General features: G+C 36.5%; 4 protein-coding genes across 6 annotated transcripts; all 4 read right to left on the minus strand.

Moving 5' to 3' along the window:
• Positions 1–270: 270 nt before the first annotated feature.
• On the minus strand, positions 271–4,363 carry LOC8266345 (dehydrogenase/reductase SDR family member on chromosome X). Its single transcript, XM_002511184.3, has 10 exons — positions 3,903–4,363; positions 3,337–3,584; positions 3,183–3,249; positions 2,731–2,759; positions 2,440–2,648; positions 1,874–1,992; positions 1,579–1,674; positions 1,424–1,499; positions 897–1,050; positions 271–759 (listed from the first exon to the last, which is right to left on the minus strand). Exons 2-10 carry the CDS (start codon positions 3,550–3,552, stop codon positions 601–603), a joined length of 1,125 nt encoding a protein of 374 aa, XP_002511230.2. The 5' UTR covers positions 3,553–3,584; positions 3,903–4,363; the 3' UTR covers positions 271–600.
• Positions 4,364–4,502: 139 nt separating this feature from the next.
• LOC8266344 (3-oxoacyl-[acyl-carrier-protein] reductase 4) lies at positions 4,503–8,043 on the minus strand. Its single transcript, XM_002511183.3, has 11 exons — positions 7,803–8,043; positions 7,591–7,724; positions 7,426–7,479; positions 6,499–6,579; positions 6,367–6,412; positions 6,203–6,297; positions 6,080–6,112; positions 5,712–5,846; positions 5,464–5,557; positions 4,976–5,058; positions 4,503–4,878 (listed from the first exon to the last, which is right to left on the minus strand). Exons 1-11 carry the CDS (start codon positions 7,960–7,962, stop codon positions 4,846–4,848), a joined length of 948 nt encoding a protein of 315 aa, XP_002511229.1. The 5' UTR covers positions 7,963–8,043; the 3' UTR covers positions 4,503–4,845.
• A 241-nt stretch (positions 8,044–8,284) lies between these two features.
• LOC8266343 (transcription factor GTE10) lies at positions 8,285–15,321 on the minus strand. Of its 3 annotated transcripts, none has more exons than XM_015725089.3 (11): positions 14,989–15,321; positions 13,093–14,436; positions 12,848–12,896; positions 12,601–12,759; positions 10,256–10,326; positions 10,060–10,129; positions 9,879–9,959; positions 9,686–9,801; positions 9,528–9,594; positions 9,297–9,427; positions 8,285–9,213 (listed from the first exon to the last, which is right to left on the minus strand). In XM_015725089.3, the coding sequence occupies exons 2-11, from the start codon at positions 14,416–14,418 to the stop codon at positions 8,962–8,964; spliced, it is 2,322 nt and encodes a 773-aa protein (XP_015580575.2). In that variant the 5' UTR covers positions 14,419–14,436; positions 14,989–15,321; the 3' UTR covers positions 8,285–8,961. The 3 variants fall into 3 exon arrangements, with proteins under 3 accessions (XP_015580575.2, XP_015580574.2, XP_015580572.2); XM_015725088.3 differs by having other exon boundaries at positions 13,093–14,817; XM_015725086.3 differs by having other exon boundaries at positions 13,093–15,321.
• A 2,206-nt stretch (positions 15,322–17,527) lies between these two features.
• Positions 17,528–18,369, minus strand: LOC125369874 (secreted RxLR effector protein 161-like). The gene is made up of 2 exons (XM_048373144.1): positions 18,253–18,369; positions 17,528–17,932 (listed from the first exon to the last, which is right to left on the minus strand). Exons 1-2 carry the CDS (start codon positions 18,367–18,369, stop codon positions 17,528–17,530), a joined length of 522 nt encoding a protein of 173 aa, XP_048229101.1.
• Between the last annotated feature and the right edge of the window lie 2,621 nt (positions 18,370–20,990).

The raw sequence follows: 20,990 nt of genomic DNA on the forward strand, positions 1-20,990 counted from the left end.
AAGGCATAGGCATAGGCATAGTTAAAGCAAAATGAAACCAAAACACTAAGACACAGAATAGGTTAAAAACGCCACCCCATATTATATTATAGATAATTGCTTGTATGAAGTTATTGACGTACGCAGGTTGGTAATCAGAAGTTATTTCTCCCTCTCAATTGCCAAGCTCATTCGTAATTGTATGTTATTTGAGAATAATGAGTGTCATATTGCATCACCAAGTTTTTCCATCTACGACTACCAGTAAGTAATTTCAACACGGCACTGCTATTCTCATAATTTTCTTCAGTTATTTTAACCTTATCTCCATTGATTTGCTCTTCACACTTTTCTTAGGGCCAAGCCAATAATAACTTGGCCCTTTAACTGGGGCTCGAAAGGATCAAGTTCCCAAGTCAAGAACTTTCCGCTATGCATATCCTAAGCTCCACTTATAGTCTACATATGTTTTTTGTTTTCAGTGACGATAATATTTAACAAAACAACTCAAACTGCACCTCATCTCACCAAACAGGTCATTGGTCCCCCTGTGATGCTAACTGCTTGCGACAAGCATGTAGCTACCACCTCAGTTGACAACGCACAGGTGTTTCCAGCGTTTCACGAAAATTGTCTTTTCTCCTTGGAATTGAGTTTTAAGTTTTCAAAGATATCACAAGAAGTGGTCCAAAGTTTCTCTGCAAGGCTGATGTCGCGTGAAAGGGCGGAAGACTTCAGAATCCTGCCCTTTCCACCAAAAAAGTATACTGCAGATGTTTCCTGAGCAGAACAAACAACCAGTTAGCTCAGAACAGTGACCTCACTTGATTTACTAGATAATAATGTATCCCTCTTATTAGAGGAAAAGGGAAGGTAATGGAGAAAGTAAAACAGAACTTCCAGGTGAAAGAACTTACCGGAGGGGCAAGGGCAGCATCGAGAATAGAGCTAACCCCATTATCAGGTAACTGCAAAAGGCCCAGAAGTTTCAGCACTATAAATGCAACACTTGACAGACAAAAAGGGACCTCTCGCATGATATTGGTTTTCACTACTCCAGGATCTGCAGCACTGAGATATGCAATAAACAAAAGCCAAAAACTAATCATTGAGGCCAAAGAAATCGCCAATAACACTTGCTTTTCGTGTATCAAATATTACAGATATTACTAATATCACAAGAAATAAACTGAAATTCCAAAATGTTTCAGTATAAGAAGACATTTTCTTGAGAGAAATAAAATAAGTTTATTAAGTGAGAAAAAAAAGAGCTGCCTATGAGTATTAGAATAAAAGAAAACCACTTGGTGCTCAAATTGAAATATGCAATTACCACCAAAATTAAATCTTTGAAAGCGTTTAGTAGATGATTTCACACTAAATTTAGAATGTTAAGTCATTAATTAACTAAGCTAGAAGCTTTTAGAGGTCATAAAACACATACTTGACAGATACATGGCAAGATTCATCCATCAAGCGCAATTGCCGATGAAGCTCGTATGAGAACAGCAGTATGCATACTACCAACACCAAATGTGTGATTACAAGAAGTAATATAAAAGATAATCCATGAGCAGATTACTCACAACTATAGCTTACATTTGGAATACTCATAGATGTGAGCATAAGGATAAAATTTATATGTCGAGAAGCACTTCCCAGAAACAGTTTCCTTGTCCACCTGCACATTGAACACTGAAGCAAAACCGCTGCTTATAATGGAATTCAGACGAAGGTTTAAGAGCGGAGCAAGCCTCCAAACAAATGAAAGCCATGCAAAAGCAAAATAGTAGGTTCCCCATTCTAGCATATTTAATGGATGAGATGACCAAAAACAAAAGCACCTCATACACAACAAATGTGCTACATATAAACTGATTCAGGAAGTTCTTACCACTTCGATGTGTAAAGGATGTAACGTTCACTATGCGCGATTCAATGGGGCTGTTTCTAAGAAGTGGTAATAGAAGTTTGGTCAGGGAGAATAAACCCACATAATTCGTAACCATCATCCTGCGGAAAGGGTAATTGTCAGTAAGAAATAATCAAGTTCGCGTACTAAAAACTTAATCGCACATTTCTATTGTTTTAAGTTGTATAATATATTTGCAAGAAAATTAAAAAGAAAAAATAATAATAATAATAATAATAATAAAATCCATAATTTCATTTGAAGCATGCAATCCTGAAAAATAATTAGACCTAAAAGGAGTAGTAAGTCGATAACACAATACAAACTGCCACTTGGCAAAAATACATTGAAGTACAGGTGACTGAATTGACTAGTGTCAGCTTGAGGACCTTAGCAGCATAAGGAAATGCCCCTTTCATAACTTAAAAGGTTTCCTGAGGGTTGAGTTTCATATGAATAGCAAAAAGAACGGCCCTACTCTTAGTAGAGATAATATGTTTTGGCCTCAGAGAAGGCTTCTCATAAAAAATAAACAGACAGGGAATTACTCATCATAGCCTTCAGTTGTGAGACGCTGAGATGTTGCCAGTATCCCAGCATTGTTTATCAGGAGTTGGATGGAAGAATGCATATCTGAATCCAAGAGCCACTTCTCTAATGAGCCTTTGAACTTTATGATTGACTGGAAAGATGTTAAGTCAACCTCAAAAGCTTTCACTTGGGCATCCCTATTCTGCTTATTTATCCTCTCCACAGTCTGCAATACAATCAATACGAGGAAACATAAAGGAAAGCTAAATGTGAAGCATGCATATAACAAAATAACCTATGAGATATACCTTGCTTAGCAATTTGGATGACCGTCCAGCTGCAGACAGAAAATCATTTCAGCTAATATTAATAGAATTTATAGAAGAATCTCTAGAACTTACATACCTCGCATGATTCAATACTGAATGTAAGATTATCATATCAAACCCTGAAGACTGTTCATTACAACTTTGGGTGCTAAGCAAATATAAGGCACTCTAGAATCTTGGTCAAAGTAACAACACTTCATCGATTACATAACTGATAAGTTCCAAGAAATTCAAGTTCAGGTTTAAACACAAGATTATTAAATTTGAAAAGAAAAGAAATAAAAAAGGGTGATATTTAGAAAATCACAAGATTGGCTCCCTAATTGTCAGACAAATAAATAGTCATACAAATAATTACCATATTGTTATGCAGATAAGTAACTTAAAAAGAGAAGAAACAAAGAAGGGAAGAAAAATGGGGTGCAGATTACCGAGAACAACGAAAAAACCTTCCCTTGAAAGAGCGTAAGCTGCAGCTTCACCCAGACCAGATGTAGCCTGCAGAAATGAGTAGAACAAAAAGAGGATGATAGGTAAAATATGTAGGTTTAAATATGTGGATGCATGTTATAATATAAAACTTACTCCAGTAATAACACAAAGGGGTCTGGCAATTCCACTAGTTGGAGGAAAGCAATGGGGATAGGGATGAGAGCTCCGACCAAACATGTTTTGGAAATACAACTCAAAATATGAGGCAATGAGAGAGATTGTCCAGAAAATAGCCATCCTCCAAAATTCCAGTGAGACTATGAAATGTAGAGTCTCTTTCAGTTCGCTCGCCATCTTCTTTAGCTTCATTGTCAATTGAGAAGTTTGTGAAAGCGTTCGACCTGCTTTCAGAGATAGAAAGACAAGACATATTAAATTTCTTCCATCCTCCATTCAATTTTTGTTCAGCAAAAGTATTGAAACTTTTAACTGCAGCTTTTAGATAGAGAGATTAAGCATCTGATTCATCGATAGCTCAATAAATGCGGGAACTAAATCAAGAATCTGAATGTTTATCAGCGGGAATTCAACATACACATAACAGGCAGTACTCGCAGTCATGATCAAATTAAAACTGGGAACATCCTATGGACTAGAAAATGAACACTATGATATGAAATAATAGATGGCTCAAGAATAAATTTAAGACAATTAATTACCTCCAAAACCAAATAGAGAATTGCCTCTTCCTTCAAGCTAAGCTATGCTCGTTTTTGGTTTCATTATGAAATAACTAGTCGAGGATGCTTTTTTTAAAAAAAATATTAAAGAAGTAATCTGATTGTTTGATACAAAGCCTAAAATAAACTGCTCCTCTATATTTCAGGCCAAGGTTAAATGCAGGATACGGACTGTAAGGCCTCTCTCTCTCTCTCTCTCTCTCTCTCTCTTTTTATTTATTTACAAACGAACGAGGGAGGCGTGTTGAAATTCACAGCTCAACCTAGCAGTGATTCCCCTTATTCTTTAAACCAGTCTGACTCTTCCAATTTGGCTTAAAAGCCTCTTTGTCATGCAGGCGGAATGCAACTGTTGAATCGGTGGCCGCAAGTTCAGGGCTTTTCTTTTTTCTTCTCCTTTTCCTTTCTTTTGCTGGCTTTAACGAGTCGTATTCATCTTGTCAAGGTAACTCTAGTAATTTTTCGGAATTAAAGTGTTCCTTTTAGAAAAATAAACGTGTTGTAAGAATATTGTTTTCTTTCTTCTTCTTCTACTTCTAAACAAGCCAGCTTGGATGATCAGTTGCAGCACTCCTGCCATAACAAAAATGACACTGTTTCATTACTCCCAAACCATTTCAACATGTTCTGAACACCATCCCAAATTAAATACTGAACTAATAATATTACATTGTCAAAACACCATCATTTCCCAAGAGCAATTACATTACTCGACAAAACTGTGACTAACTACCCCTTAATGGCAAATCCGCCCCGTTTCTTTCTTTTACTGCTGCTGCTAATAACTGATCCTATTGTACAATCTATGCATTTCCCAGAACAGGAAATAACACACTGCTGAACTTGAAACTTGAAATTCCTTTCTATGCTTCATTGCGTGCTCTTTATGAGGAAGCCAGCTGCATTGGAGATTCCTAATCATCTACATCACCATGCCTCCGTCAATGGTGAAGACCTGCAATGAAGTGGCACAAGACTCATAACCTCATAAACAGGCATCCTTCTAAACCAACAATGAAGGAAAAACAAAAAAAAAAACTCACGAATTGTACCTGTCCAGTAATGTAACTGGCAGAAGGATGAAGTGCTAAGAATTCTACTAGCCCAGCAACTTCTTCTGGCTTTCCATATCGCCCTGCAAGAATAATTTCATTTGACCTTATATCGTTCATATATTCTCCGTCTGCGGTATACAGTTCAGGTAAGTTTGAACAATTTATGCAAAGCTTAGCCATCTTGAGATAGGTAGGTCTTTTTTTCTTTACCTGTTTTCTTGAATTTGAAATATATTTGAATTCAAGAATTAAAGACTATCCCTACAGCATGAACAGGACCACACTAAAACTGAATGGACTTAAAATAGGTGAAAATAGCTGTTTGATTCAAGAACAGATTTTGCGACTGTAAGGCGGTAGGCCATAACTTCTAGGGTCTTATATTAAAATTAATAAATCTTAATCATATATGAGAAATTGGGAGTATCATTTGGATAGAGAAGGGAATACTTAAAAATATAATGCAACCTTTTATTTTCTCTTACCTAAAGGGATGGTTTGCAAGATTTTCTTCTCAATGTCTTCTCCAAGCTTGGCAGTCATATCAGACGCAATAAACCCTGGAGCCACAGCATTTACCTACAGGGAGAAAATTTATAACAGTAGGCATCCATACAAGGCTTAGAAGACATTTACTAACCCCATGGAAAAGGTAATGTTTATAATCATATAGCAAAAAAGAGGAATCAAGGTCTTGCAACTTGACCGGAATGCATTAATCCCATTTACTTACATTTATTTTTCTGCTAGCATATTCCTTTGCCACGCTTTTGGTAAAGCCAATAACTCCTGCTTTTGCAGCACTGTAGTTGGCCTGTCCAACATTGCCAACCAGACCAACAACAGATACTATGTTGATTATTCTTCCCTATAAAACCAAGAGCTGACTCAGTACAAAGAGCAAGGGATAATGATATTACAATACAATCTAAGGACAAACTGATCCAAATGTTATCCTTTAAACAAAAGAGCTCATAGGTGAGGCAAGATTTCCAATTTCTCAGCTGAAAAATAGTTACTTGAAATCTTTTCTTAATATTTCCTATTCTCCAGAATAATTCCTTTTCTTGAGCAAGACAACTCTAAAATGAAACATTTTACCTTCCTCTTTTTCATCATAATTTTGACAGCAGCCTGCAGCATATAAATAATCTGAGTCAGAAACCACAAAAGATACACTCGAACACCTAAAAATACTAAATCCACAGTTTCAAGGGAACACGCCTGTGTGCAAAGGAATACACCGGTGAGATTTAAATCAATAACCTCCTGCCATTGAGGCTTTTTCATTCGCATTAGTAATCCATCCCGTGTTATTCCTAAAAGTATTGTTTAACAGTCAGCAAAGTAAAGGATGTTTTAGCAGAAGATGCAGAACTTCAACAGACCTGCATTATTTATCAACACATCAACAGTTCCCCAAGCATCAACTGCCTACAGACATTATAAATATCACAGTTAAAAAGAAATAATACGACAGCAATAAGGGTATACCATCACCGCAAAGAGTACTATCTTACAGTTTTAATCATTGATTCCACATCATCTTCTTTTGAAACATCACCACCGTATGTGAGAGCTTGACCCCCAGATGCCTCAATCTGTAAGATAAAATTAGTAAGTGTAGAGACGGTATAATGAGTCTGATACAAAGAAGTGCAATGCCTAAAAGCAGCCCCGATTGAACAGGTTGGAAAAAAATGCAACTTTGTGGGTGAGGAATGGCCACTTAGCATTCATCTGCCAGTAATATACCAAAAATGATATACACTGTCTAGTGTAAATCAATTAATAGAAGGTGTAGTTCTAAAAGGTAATGCAGTTCCCAGGTGCCTAAAACTCCTATGAAAATAAAGAAGGATATAGTAAAAACGCAGGACATATATAAACTGGTTATATACAAAGTAGAGAAATTATATGAATAAGATAATAACACAGCAGCTTATGCAATTCTAAAGATATATCCAAACTATGGTTTTAAATTAACTTATGCACCTAAAGCTGTTGTTTGGCCAGTACGTGAACAGCTAGGGTACTTGATGGAATGAAATGTTAGATTAGTGCCTTTTATTTTTCTGTTCTTCTCATTTAAATGGTCAAGGAAAAAAAACCTTAGGTGCCTTTGGTTCACTTTTCAAATAAAGTGGAGATAGAAACGTACGTCATCTAGACAATTTACTTAAAGAAGGCGCCAATACAAATACAAGAACAATATAAAAATCTTGAATTTCATGTATACAAGACAAGAAAAGGAATCGTATTAAGTTGTCATTTTCTGATTAAATAGAACTAGCCATTAACGTACTAAGATACTACTACAAAACTAATGAAGAAAAAGAAAAAGAAAAAATGCTTTCGTAGTTTTCCAAGTTTATCTTGCCCTAGAGCAAGTGAACAAATTATGAATTGCAGCATAAGGTCACAAAAGAAGCAAAGACAAGAGGCACCTCTTTTGAAACTTGTTCAGCTTCCTTTGACGACCTCGCATAATTTACGAGAACCTGTAAGTGTAAGTCAGAGCAGAAAGAAATCTTAATCATCATTTGAGTGATGTTAAAAACTAATGATCAAGGCAAAAACATTATAGAAAAATGACGTTATGAAGGGGAGACCTTACAACCAGCTTGGCCAAGAGTCAATGCAATTGCTTTGCCTATTCCTCTAGAAGCTCCGGTAACAATAACCACAGGATATTCCACATTATTGCCGGACACGCCAACACTTAAAGCTTTAATACTACTGCCAACTGTACAGAAAACACTAATATGATTTGTTTATGCATAACAATCTAGTAGAAAGGATTTGAAACAAAAAGAAGTTCTACAGGAGGTGAAATTGGAGGAGAAACAGGAAGTGAAAGCGAAGCCTGAGAGATTGGAGCTCCGGCCGAGTATGGAAGGAAAAAGATGAGGGCGGCGAAGGACGGAGATGCGCCGTGTAATTGGAGATGCGAAGGAGTTGAAGGCAATCGTTGCAGTGGCCATAACAATCAGCCCATGAAGAAGCAACAAGATGGAAGCATAAACTTTTTTCTTATGCTTTATTTTTTAACGAAAATTCCTACCAACTCAGTCCAATGAAATTTTAATCATTAAATATTAGGTAAAAATTTAATTTATGAATTATGAAAAGTTTTTACTTTAAGAATTAATGTATGAATGGCAGATTATTTAAATTTTTTTAATTGTATAAACAACTGAAGATTCATTAATTTGATATTCATACCGATTAAAAGACTTAATTTAAACCACTGAATCTTTCAGTTCCAATGCAGCATTAATACCCAATAAGTATACAGTAGGAACGAACAAATAATGTGCCGTATATTTTACCATTCTTATATAATTTTTAACACTCCAGTCACAATAGAATAACAACAACAATGAAATGAAATGAATGCAATTTCCTTCCATGTGTTGTTTTTTCTTTTCTTTTCTTTTTTTAAACTCTTCGACTATATTACAATTCTCTTCCTCCCTAAAATTGACATACATCTTACAATCCACCCACCAACCAAACCTATTTGGCTCGTCTCTAAACCCAAACCTACTGGACACACCACCCAAAAACAGTGCATCATTCCATTACAACGTCCTAAACTTTCCTTTTTACAAACCACAAATAGAAACAAACAAAATCCGACGCCTCTCTCTTTCATTATTAACCCCCACCCACAACCCTCCCTCACCTGTGCCAACTCTTTTGAGCCCCCTTTTTTCAGAATCGATTCCAGATTAACACGGAAAAGAAAGACAGATGCACACTGCTGATCGATGCTTCTCCTTATATACTGATAACATGTTTTCTTGATTAATCTCAAGTTCCCATCCTTATCGTTGGGCGTCAAATCAGAAAAAAGTAGATGACCAAATAGTATTCCCATAGAACTGAACCATGGAGAAAGGAAGGGATCTATAACCCACACCCCTAAGCTTTCAGATGAGCCATTCCCTGACCAAATAACAATAATAAAACCACCTCTATCAGTCAATTTCTCCTTCTTCGACATCTTTTATCGACTCTGAAACGCTTTGGGGCGGTTCTACGTCTTCCTCCTCTTCATCATCCTTTTTCATGTATAGTCCCAGTTGTTCCAGTGGATTACTCCCCTGAAGCACGAACTCTGGGCTTGTCTCCTCCATGAAACTTGGCAACTCTTCATCATGTGCGGTCCTTAGCATTTCCAGATCTTCCATAAACTGACTGTTCTCATTAATCTCAACAGTCTTTTCCATCTGTAAACACCCATAAAATTATTACTCCCATTCCCAGATGGTAAGGAAATAGCTTTTGTGTAATATCAAGTTTGCGCTTTTACCTGTTGCAATGCTTGCCGCGCTGCTTCTCTTTCCAGTTCCCTCTGCCTTTTTGCTTCAGCTGCTGCCTCAGCTGCAGCCTTCCTTTGAGCTTCTTCAGCAGCCTTGGCCTCAGCTTGCAGGCGAGCTTTCTCTGATGCCAAAGTAAAATAGAATTCATCCACTTTCAGAATTCACACATCTTAAAGCATTAAAACTAACTCAAAATTCCAAGTTCAATGAATGACTCCGACCTTCTTTTTGCTGCCGTTCAAGTTCCTCCCTCTCCTTCCGTAATTTCTCAGGATCCCTCTTTTCTCCCTGAACTCAAACAGAATTAGAATGAGAAGTCCAAAAGCAATATGCAGAAAGAGCAATAATCAGTAATACTGATGCCAATGCTGAGACCAACCTTTTCAAGCGCCTTTTCTCGAGCTTTAAGTATTGTGTCAGCAAAGCGATTCCTCAATATAGCTGCACGATAGAGCTTATCTGGGGAGACTTGTCTATCAGGTGGAGCATTCTCCCCTATAAAATTATAGGATATTGCATGAGAAGAAGCCTCAAAAGTTACAGCAGATAGTCTTCTTAATGATTACGCTTACCCTCTTGATGGCCATCTGTCTCTACATTTAATGGCTCACCCTGGGAATTTGACTCAATTTTGGCCAATCCATTTGCAGATTCTGAACATATTGGAGGCATAACTTCAGGATAACACTGGCCTAAGAAAGAAATGAACTGTCTAGACACTTGTATAATGTGTTAAAAGGCCTAAACACTCACGATTTCCAATGTCTGGATCAAGCTCGTCACTTTTCTTTGGGTCCACGATTTCTCCAAATCCAATATTATCCTACAATTAGTGCAAGACATGAGAAAAGGAAACAATCAACCCATATCTTATAGACAGAGAACGAGAGCAAGAATATCCTGATCCATATAGTACCTAACCTAAGACAATAGCATTATCAAGATATACCTTGGTCACAGTATAGGGAACCGAAGCTTTAGCTGCATCTGATTCACCACCAGAATTGTCCGAATCTGAATCTGAAAAGAATGTTACACAAACAGCAAAAGAAAATTAGATTGCAAATCACAAAGGGTTTCATATATGTAACTTGCATATAAATGATGTACAACTTAACTGATAATAACCGGTAAAAGAGGTGTTTATAATGAACTACTCAATGAAGTCTAACACCAAGAAGCTCAGGATAACAAGAAGTTTTTATATTTCCTCCCTAGCCAGAGGAGAGTATACATCATCAAGCTTTTAAGCAACCAAGAGATTAAGCAAGGTTTGTTAACACTTGTGAGTTACTCATATGAGTTTCTAAGTTCATGATGTTTTTCCACCAGACAAGTTAACACGTCTAAAAAATCAACATTTCATAAAATCAGAGTACACTCAAAAGTTTGCTCGGTGGAATTGGTAAAATTGAAGTAAACTCCTAAGCTTGCAGGTAAAAATCGAGTTGCTGTCATTTTTGCGTGTTTCTTACCTTTTTCTTTTTTCTTTTTATTTAAAATAGAAACTGTTATTTTTAATTTTCATAAGACACAACTAGGTAAATAAATAGGAATATTCCTTATCTAAATATATAAAACTTAAAGCTTAGTTCTAAATGTTTTCAAGAAAGCTATTACTGAAAGGACAAAGTGACATTCTATTATCTCAAGTACATCATATTAATTAATCCTGAAAAGGTCATCCATGTCTACTTGCTCTAACTTAATTGATTCTACTGTATACTGATTTCCTATATGTTGATGTAAAATCTAAGATTCTAAAATATGTTGATAATGTAATGGCTTACCATACTCTTTGGGCTTGCAGGGGGCCAAAACAAAATTAATTTTTGGATTTTTGGAAACTGCTTTTGGAAAGGAGCAAGCAAGTTGATGCTTTCCAAGAGCTTCATGCTTATGAATTACGTGTTAATAGTGCTTGAAAATGCAAAGAATCTAACTAGTGAATATAATTTTGAATACAAATCAACATATATTGAAGACAATTTTATGGTTTGTAAATTCTTATATTTACAACCCAATTTTATGGACCCTCCAACAATATTTGTTAAATAACAACCTTGATGTGGAGACACATGCCTCAAACCAGTGAAGTTATATGACATCCCATGCCAAAACAGCAATAAGAAAAAAAAATTCTGGGCCCTCCCCATTTCATCCTCACAAACAGTCAAATCCTGGAAAGCAGAAACTAGAAACATCTGATTAACCAATACAGAACCTTAGTCTCATTCCAGATCTGCTATGCTGTTTAGGATTACAACAAAGACATTCCGGATAAAAATTCCAAGCATCACATACTAAGATTAAACTGCGTGCTCTGCGTCCAAATTCAAATCTATTTGAGCCTCAGATATAACATGATGTTGAATAGGATAAACTGACTCTTAGGACCCTTGCTTAAGTACACACCCAGACAATCAACATTCTCTTACCAGATATCATCCCTTAATTGAGTATAATCCTTATATAGAGCAAAATTGGTCAAATGATAAACTTTCAGGACACCAGACATATCTCTAGGCTTTCTAAATAAAACCTCCAACTTTCAGCAACAAATTTCAGCTTTTTTTTTTTTCAAGTTTCACATACCAAAAACTGGCTTTTACATATATATATATACACACAACATACTGTCTGTTTTACTCTTTTCTTGAGCTCAGTAGCCACCATTCTAGTCATCCATCTTAACCCACTTAGCCATTCTTGCACTAGCTCTTATCCTATTAAAGCTTGAATGATAAACAGAATTCCCTATTAGTCAGTAAATGATCCTAACTTCCCAACAACTCTGGCTGGAAATTCTTAAAGTGGATGACAGGACCAATTTAGACTTGACAAACGAACTCCTGTGAGATAACTTAAAGTATTCTATTCTATTATCAACAAAACATCAAATACAAATGTCAAAGATTCAGGGTGGCTTGACTCTGAGTTAAATGACATCAAATTGTGTTATAAAAAAACATTCAAATAAAGAATAAGTAGCAACATAAAATTCATTATGGATTTTTTTCTTTTAACAGATTATATACCTCAAAAATCAAGTTCTGAGACAAACAAATAATTAAGAAAAAATACAAAATATTAGATTTGGCAAGAGTGGCAATCTCAATGGGGTTTCCTACACTTTTCAAAGATCATGTGGCATCTTAAATTTACATCTTACCTAAAATTACTGAACAAATTCACATAAGCAACAATGTCACAATCATTTGCTTCAGAGCTCAAAATATTACAAGGAATTCTGAAGCATTTAAGAGTGATTAAAAATTAAAAAAGAACACTAACCATCAGAAGAAGAGCCTGATTCACTACTAGAGCTACTTGAACTACTGCATTTACTATTCTTATGGGCTGCGTCTTTCTCAATCTCTACAGGAGGATAACTTGAAACAGGGGGATCATTTTCTCCAAGAATATCTATATCTTCATCAACTGGTTCATTGCCTAAGAATATCATCAATAGGTTAAAAATTAACAACAGTTTACAGTGTAATGCACATTGTTTATATACAAACTGTGGTAGACAAATTACCTTTGCAGGGTTGCCATGAGGAATTGCTAAAACCAGACTCATTAAGAAGCTGAATCAACAAAAAAGGAACGTAAGGAATGAGATATACAGAAGTTAACATTCCCCTTCTCCCTCCACAACAAAAACTAAATAAGAGAAGTCAAGCAAAAAGAAAAAAGGACAAATAAAAATAATAGACAGGCAACTGCAAAAAAAAAAAAACAAAGAAAGAAAGAAAAGAAAAGAAGAAAGAAAACGAGATGTACCTCCATTTCAGATGGTTCTGCTTTAGCCTGATTTTTCAGTTTCTCAAGTAAATAATCATCTAAAAGCTTCCGCAACTCAAATAACGTATCATCACTTAGGGTATCAATGTCAATCTCTATTTCAACCTCACCATTCTGGTCATCATTATGACTATGCTCTTTTAAGAAGTCAATAATGGTTTCGGGCAATTCACTAAGCAATGCCTCCAATTCTGTACTCAACTTAAGCTTCTCCTCGTTACTCATTACCTGCCTAAAAGGTTCCAACTTAACCATACTATCAATTTGTGCAATTTTCTTCTTTTTTGCAGGTGTGGGATCAATTTTTGTTTCTGTTTCTACATGAATACCAGCTCTCGGTGCCACGGGTTCTGCACCAATGGTAACAGGAAGCTTCTTCTCTATAGCTTTCCATCTCACTTCAAAATACTTACTAAGCGTCTCAGCCATAAAATGAACATCATTTCCAGGCGGGTTATACTTCATTGCATTTGAGAAAGTCAGCCGCACATCTGCAGCAAACGCTAGTGGACTTGAATATGCACCTGTAGTAATCTTGCTCTTCACTGTACCCAAATCCATTGGATGCTTAATGACAGTAAAATAATCTGGTATATTTAACTTTTCCACATCAACTGGATTATTGAAAACCCAAGCATACTGATGTAACATCAGACGACTGAGTAATGTCTCACACTGTTTCATCAACATAGCATTCGAAGTAATTACTGGTGCAGCAAGCTTTTCTGGCTCAGAACGCTTATGAGAACTCTTCTTTGTACGAGCCCCATTACGACCTGGAGGGCCCCGTTTTTTACTTTGTGGAGCTGATACTGCATATGACTTGTGTAAGGTCTCAAGCGGTGGCCTCTTTAGGCCATCACTACAACTACGAATATCACTAGAAGGCGATAATGCAGCTGCATTGGAACCCAAAGAAGCCACTTTTTTATAAAGAAACCTGACCTGCTCAAGTTCCCTTTTAAACCTCAGTTTTAAATTTTTCCTCTCGAACCTTGACATCTTTGACAATGACAGGACTTGCATGGGGACAGTAAAGGTATCATGACCATCAAAACTCAAACTCATACATTTGCGCTTGGGAGCATAAGAATCCTCTGATGCTGTCATTTCAGTGTCAACTCGACCAGAACTGCCAAACCCCTCTGATTCACCAACAGTCTCAACAGCATGCCGGTAATCAGGAACAAAACCAGAGGAAAGCCCTTTGGAGTACTTCCTCGATTTCCCCATTGGTTGTGAAGAAAGCCAACACTTCTTTGATTCCTTCTGTCCAATAAACTCTATAGGAACAGTTGGTGCCATAGGATTAACTCCCAACAACTGCACATGTCAACTTCGATACTTAATCTTTATTTCAAGAATCTGAATATCCCAAAAGGTGTAAATTCATGACAGAGCTCAGTTTATTCACCAGAATATAGTTAAAGATTCAAATTCTATACACTGTACCAATTTAGTCTAGTTCTTTAAAATTTAATAAATGAGATCAAAATCAACATCAGTTTCAGCTCAACAGCAGCTCCACCTCTTAAGGCATTATTTATCTTAATCTTGCAATACCATTTTTGAGTATCAAAGTTACACCAAAACTCATAGTCTCACCGGTCCTCCTCAATAGACAAATCAAAAGGCCGCTACCACAAATTCCTCAACATCTCCAATAGTAAAAGGGTGCAGTGCTTTTATTAACTCCCTCAAACCCTAAAATTACAAACCCTAAAATTAGGAACCCGAAAACCTAAAACGCGATCATAAATTCCCACAAGAAAGAAGGGAAACAAATTTTCCCTTATCGCTGAAAATTTTCAATTAAAGCAAAGGTGAAATCTTCAAATGATTGAAGAACAGGAACAAAAGAAATTAAATACTTACTAGTGAAACAAACCCAAGTTCCTTCGAGCAAACAAGAACCCTAGATCGAATCGAAGTTAGAATAAATGCAACATCATCGACGTCAAAACACAATGTGAGATAAAAACCCTAACAATGAGAGGTTTATCCTTCACAATCTAAACCCAATTCAAAACCTGGATCTTGCGCGCGCACTGAAGCTAGAAAACCTCCCCCCTTTTTTTATTCCAAGAGGAAGAGAAAGAAACTATAGAAACCCTCTTCGCAATTATTCTTCACCAAAACAGAGAACGTGAAAGCAAAAGAATGAGAGGGAGAGAGAGAGAGAGAGAGAGAGAGAGCCTGTGAATCTTTGGGCTAATTTTGCTTCTACTTAAAGCCCAACCAGCCCCATTGCCCGCCTCTTTTCAACCAGTCCTAGCCGTTTATTTATATGATCACATCCAGCGGATAAGATTAGATATATTTTCTTCCACCGTCAAAATCCGGATCTAACGGCAATGGTTATTTTCTTCCTTTTATAAGTAGATCGTGTTGTATTTAATAATATTATTTACAAACTTCTAGAATGGCGAGGGTGAAAAGTGAGGATTTTGGAACAGCCAACGCGTCGCGAGTAGGAAATTAAATGTTACTCGCGGTATTGAAACAGGAAGGGGAGCATTTTATGATAAGCGTACACGTTTGATGTCAGTTTAGGAGCGTGCGAAAGATTATCCAGGATTTGAAAGTGATAGACAAGGAAAGTGGACAAATCTACCTAGAGTTGCAGACCACGTGGCTGTTTTGACTCTTTTACTGCCACGTGACGCGGCAAATGAGCTTGCTAGATGCTCCCACGTGCTTGTTTAGTTTAGCCGATTGTGATAGACGAGCCACGTCAGCAATCTTTTTGTCACATTGTAACGCTTTTATCGATACTTGGCTGTACTCTTTTGCTGCTTTGTTCATCCTTTCCATAAATTTATCAATAAAACTTTGTTAGATTATTTTATTATATACGATTTCTTTTATTTTATATATATATATATATATATATATATATATATGCATAGATAAAGAGTTTGTTTAGCTCATAAATCAAATTTTATTTTTCATTCTAATTTGATATTTACTTAGAAAATATTGTATCTTGAGAAAAGGTAATTAAGTAGCTGATTGCTTAGCTAATCAAGCTTGGGTTCATCGTTGATTAATCGAGTAACAAAATCAAATGATTTTGGAGCCACAATTCGGGGGATTTTTCCTTTTAGATGTGCTACTTATTGAATCTAGATTTTAAACTTGTTCTTCTTATTTACGTGTTGCTGTTTGTGTATTTAGAAAACCAATTGCATGAATTAGTCATAACGAAATGATTTTCACAATCCCATAAGGGAAAAGGAACTATAATAGATCATCACAGAGAATACCATTTCTACTGTAGCAGTTAAATTGAGTATTAGCAACCAACCCATGAATAAAAAGAAAAAAATAAACAGCACCAGAGTACAGTGCCCAAAATATGGACAGGAAATGCAGACTCAACTCGCGTGAAGCAGTACAGTTCTCCCTGGGCCCTAAAACGTGAACCCAATTCTCTACTGCACTGCACCCCAACCCGGCTGGCAGTTCATTTCATCTCATTATTCTTCAATACTAATCCTTATAAACAACACTACACTCGCTGAATGCTTAAATTAAGCAATAATCATTCTTTGCTATTTGCCTCAATAAATAAATAAATAAAATTAAACTCATAGCTTTAGTCTGTCTAACAATAAATGCTTATTTCAATTTAAATACAATCAGAATTTTAAATTTAAATCTACTCTCGTCTGTGATTCAAAAAAATTAATACATTTAAAATAAATAAATAAATTATAACTTTTTTATAGATTTTATTTTCAAAGAATATTATATAATATAATATATAGAAAAAACTGCAAAATCCAATCTAATTTATCGTAATCTATATATTATATATTTTTTCCTTTTTCTTTTTTTATACAAGACAAGGCTAAGCCTAGAAACTAAGGGACATAAGCCCTTGAATATGATCCGATTGTTACAAATGAATGAAGAATATAATGTACATCATCAAAGAAAGTCTAACCTAAAAACAAAGGAAAGATTACTATTTATACTCTAACATGGAAATGACTATACTACCCTTACAATAAACATTTAATTATAGTGTTTAACATTCCCCCTCAAACTCATGATGCGATAGCAACAAGCATCAAAAGTTTGTCAGATAGAAAATGAAAACGTGAAGCAGTTAAACATTTTGTAAACAAGTCTGCAAGCTGTAAGGAAGAAGAAAGAAAAGGCAATGTCAAGGTGTCATTCTAAGGTGATGATGGATAATATGACAGTCGATTTCGATATGCTTGGTCCGTTCATCAAAGACCGAATTGTATGCAATTTGAATAGCGCTCTTATTATCACAATATAAAGGAGTCGGTTGCTGCAGAAAGACACCCATATCAGCAAGCAACCATCACAACCAAACTATTTCACAAGTAGTGGAAGCCATAGCGCGATATTCAGCCTCCGTTGAGGATCGAGAAATGATGTCCTACTTCATACTTTTCCAAGAGATAAGGGAATCACCTACAAAAATATAAAATCTAGTAGTTGATTTGCGGTCAGTGGGATCACCGGCCCAATCAGCATCAGAGTAAGCACATAACTCTAAAGATGAAACAGATGAAAATAGAAGAGTCTGAAACTGAGTACTGCGTAGGTATCTCAAAATGCGAAGAACAGCAGCCCAATGAACTGTAGTAGGAGAAGTGACAAACTGACTGACTATATGAACATCATATGCGATATCAGGACAAGTGATAGTAAGATAAACCAAACTTCCAACAACAGTCCGATACAGACTCGGATCCGACAGTAGAGAACCATCAGAAGCAAAATAACGAGCGTTGAGCTCAATCGGAGTATCAACAGTCTTACTATCAGAAAGGCGAGCACGCTCAAAAATATCAAAAATATACTTAGATTAAAAAAGAAGACACCCTTTTGGAGAAAAAGCAACTTCAATACCCAAGAAGTAACGAAGGGAACCTAAGTCCTTCATAGCAAAACAACGAGTCAGTTCGGACTTTAACAGACTAATCCCGACAACATCATCACCTGTAATAATCATATCTTCAATATATAGAGAAAGCAAAACTCGACCAACCGAAGTATATTTGACAAACAGTGCAGAGTCATGGTTGCTAGGATGAAAACCAAGTGAAGTAATTACAGTAGAAAACTTCTCAAACCAAGTGCGATGAGCCTATTTGAGACCATAAAAGCCTTCCTAAGTTTGCAAACTTCACCAGGATGATGATCAAAACTAGGAGGAGGGACCATATAAACTTCTTCGTGAAGATCGCCATTCAAAAAGGTATTTTTGACATCCATTTAAGTTATATCCCAACGGCGAACGGAAGCAACAACAAATAAGAGTTCGAACTGTAGTCATTTAGAAACTGGAGCAAAGTCTCTTTATAATCCATGCCATATTTCTGAGAATAACCCTTAGCCACTAAACGAGCTTTATACCTTTCAATAGACCCATCAGACTTAGTTTTAATCTTATAGACCCAACGAGAACCAATAGCACGTTTACCTGCAAGAAGAGACACTAAATCCCAAGTATAGGTTTGGTGAAAAGCGGTTAACTCCTCAGCCATGGCATACTGCCAAAGAGAATCAAGAATGGCTTCTTTGAAAGATGAAGGTTCAGAAAGACAATGAATAGAAGCGAGAAAAGAAACAAATGAACTCGAATAACAAGAATAATCAAAATCAGGTTGTTTAGTGGACTTACAATTGCATACAGGATAGCGAGGTTCGATAGTATCCGCAGTCTTAAGAGGTGATTGGGCGGAGTGTGTAGTAGAGGAGCCAATAGAGGTGTCAGGAATGCCAACAGAGGATAGCTCATCAACATCAGTAGCAAAAGGGACAATATGGATAAGATCAGACATAGATATATGGTGGGACGGTCAGGAATTGCAAAATAAAGAATATGTTCAAGAAAAAGACAACAAGAGTGATCGTGCAGTCTCTAGAATGTGCCTATGTTTTCTTTCAGCAACTCTATTTTGTTCAGGAGAGTGAACAGAGCTTGGTAAATTACACCATTTAAAGCAAGTAGATCCTTAAAAGCATGAGAAGTATACTCTCCCCCCAAATCACATCTAAAACATTTGATAGCAGCTGAATGTTGGGCTGTCACAAGAGATCAAAACTCATTATAAATGCCAAAAAAATTTAAACAATGTTTGATAAGATAAACCCAACAATAACGAGTGCAATCATCAATAAAAGATACATAATAGCAAGAACTCCCTTTTGTAGAAACAGGAGAGGGTCCCCATACATCAGAATGAATAAGATCAAAAGCAGCAACAAATATAGTAGTGCTTTTAGGAAAAGGCAATGCAGTAAACTTGGCTAGTTTACAACCATTACAATCAGAAATATCATGAGTTTTCAAATTCCCTAAAGCTCTAGCAGAAACTAAAAATTTTAAACGAGACACAGAAACATGACCAAGGCGAGAGTGCCACAAATAAAACACAGACGAGGAGGGATTTAAACGAAAGGATGACAAATTCACACCAAGAATAACAGCCGCAGTGTGAGGGGTTTTGAGCTGATCCAATACATAAAGTCCTCATTCTCTATGGCCGATTCCAATCACTTTCTGAGACTGTAGATTCTGAACAAAACAAGTAGAAGAAAAAAATGAGATTGAGCATCCAGTATCACAAATCTGACCAACAAAAGCAAGATTCAAAGCAAGACTAGAAATGTGATAGACATTAGACAAAGATAGAGAATATAATAATCGAACCAACACCTTGCAATGGCATAGGTGTACCACTAGCACTCATAACAGGAACTGAAACTTTAAGGATTAAAGAAGTAAATGATGATAAATTAGGTGAAATATGGTTTGAAGCACTAGAATCTAAAATCCAGGAGGAAGGGGATATACCTGAAGGACTAGATGACAGACCTACTTGAGAGGAAGCAGACATGACATGAGGCTGAGAAGCAAGGAACTGTTGAAACTGCTCAATCAATAATGGGTCTAAGGAGGAGGTTGATAAAGCATTGTGAGGACGAGGTAGAAGAGGAGGTCTATTGTGGAGAGGCGGTGGTCGATACGACCACTGATGAGATTGTTGCTGCTCCTGTTGATGAGACTGTTGTTGTTTTCCTCTGCCCAATTTCAGATACTGAGATTTCCAATGACCTTTTTGCTTGCAGAACCCGCATTCATCACGAGCAACAGATCCATATGGCCTGAACTGAGATTTAGAGTTTGATCCAGGAGGTATGGCAAAAACAGATGGAGTAGAAGCTGAAGAAACTTCTTTTACAACCGAGGACTTCAGACGAATTTCTTCAGCCAAAAGCTCACTAACAATAGAGTCAATAGAAGGCAGTGGATGACGATGCATAATAGATATTCGAAGTCCCTCAAACTCATTATGAAGGGCCATTAAAAACTGCACCAACCTCTGCTCTTTTCTTCGTACAATATAAGGCCCAAAGGCTCGTAATTCAGCAGGTTCTGTGAGAGCCAATTGATCCCATAAATCATTCATAAAGTCATAGAATCCCTGAAGACTCATATTTTTTCTACTGAAGAGCACGAATGTCAGACTCCAACTGGTATTGCTTTGCAAAATTAGACTGTGTATACAGTCTAGCTAGATGGTCCCAAACTTCATTAGCCGTCTTATATTTTACTAACTGGGTGCCTATGAAATGCTTAACAGAATTATTGATCCAAGTAATAATTTTTGAATTGTCGACCTCCCACTTATCCAATAATGCCACATAGTCCATCACCGTGCCATCTTGAGGCTTAACAGAAGCACCCGAAATATATCCCCACTTTTATTTACCTTTCAGAAAGTTTTTCATCACATAACTCCAATATGCATAATTTTTACCATCTAATTGGACACTAATTACTTGGAGCGAGCCATCCCTTGGATCGGCCATAATGGAAAAGAAATAGA

The sequence above is a fragment of the Ricinus communis genome, chromosome 4, assembly GCF_019578655.1.
Source record: "Ricinus communis isolate WT05 ecotype wild-type chromosome 4, ASM1957865v1, whole genome shotgun sequence".
In the NCBI taxonomy this organism is placed as follows: Eukaryota; Viridiplantae; Streptophyta; class Magnoliopsida; order Malpighiales; family Euphorbiaceae; genus Ricinus; species Ricinus communis.

What these genes read in the sequence shown, in the direction of transcription:
- LOC8266345 (XM_002511184.3), bottom strand. Translation starts at nt 3,552, where the DNA reads ATGAAGCTAAAGAAGATGGCGAGCGAACTGAAAGAGACTCTACATTTC. An exon ending in ATCCTTTACACATCGAAGTG is followed by an intron (nt 1,675 to 1,873) that starts GTAAGAACTTCC and finishes GTTTTGCTTCAG; the next exon opens with TGTTCAATGTGCAGGTGGAC. An exon ending in ATGCTGCCCTTGCCCCTCCG is followed by an intron (nt 760 to 896) that starts GTAAGTTCTTTC and finishes TGTTCTGCTCAG; the next exon opens with GAAACATCTGCAGTATACTT.
- LOC8266344 (XM_002511183.3), bottom strand. Translation starts at nt 7,962, where the DNA reads ATGGCCACTGCAACGATTGCCTTCAACTCCTTCGCATCTCCAATTACA. An exon ending in GTGTATTCCTTTGCACACAG is followed by an intron (nt 6,113 to 6,202) that starts GCGTGTTCCCTT and finishes TATATGCTGCAG; the next exon opens with GCTGCTGTCAAAATTATGAT. An exon ending in ATGCTAGCAGAAAAATAAAT is followed by an intron (nt 5,558 to 5,711) that starts GTAAGTAAATGG and finishes TTCTCCCTGTAG; the next exon opens with GTAAATGCTGTGGCTCCAGG.
- LOC8266343 (XM_015725089.3), bottom strand. Translation starts at nt 14,418, where the DNA reads ATGGCACCAACTGTTCCTATAGAGTTTATTGGACAGAAGGAATCAAAG. An exon ending in GACAGATGGCCATCAAGAGG is followed by an intron (nt 9,802 to 9,878) that starts GTAAGCGTAATC and finishes ATAATTTTATAG; the next exon opens with GGGAGAATGCTCCACCTGAT. An exon ending in TGAACGGCAGCAAAAAGAAG is followed by an intron (nt 9,428 to 9,527) that starts GTCGGAGTCATT and finishes CTTTGGCATCAG; the next exon opens with AGAAAGCTCGCCTGCAAGCT.
- LOC125369874 (XM_048373144.1), bottom strand. Translation starts at nt 18,369, where the DNA reads ATGGATGTCAAAAATACCTTTTTGAATGGCGATCTTCACGAAGAAGTT. An exon ending in AACTTAGGAAGGCTTTTATG is followed by an intron (nt 17,933 to 18,252) that starts GTCTCAAATAGG and finishes GATATTTTTGAG; the next exon opens with CGTGCTCGCCTTTCTGATAG.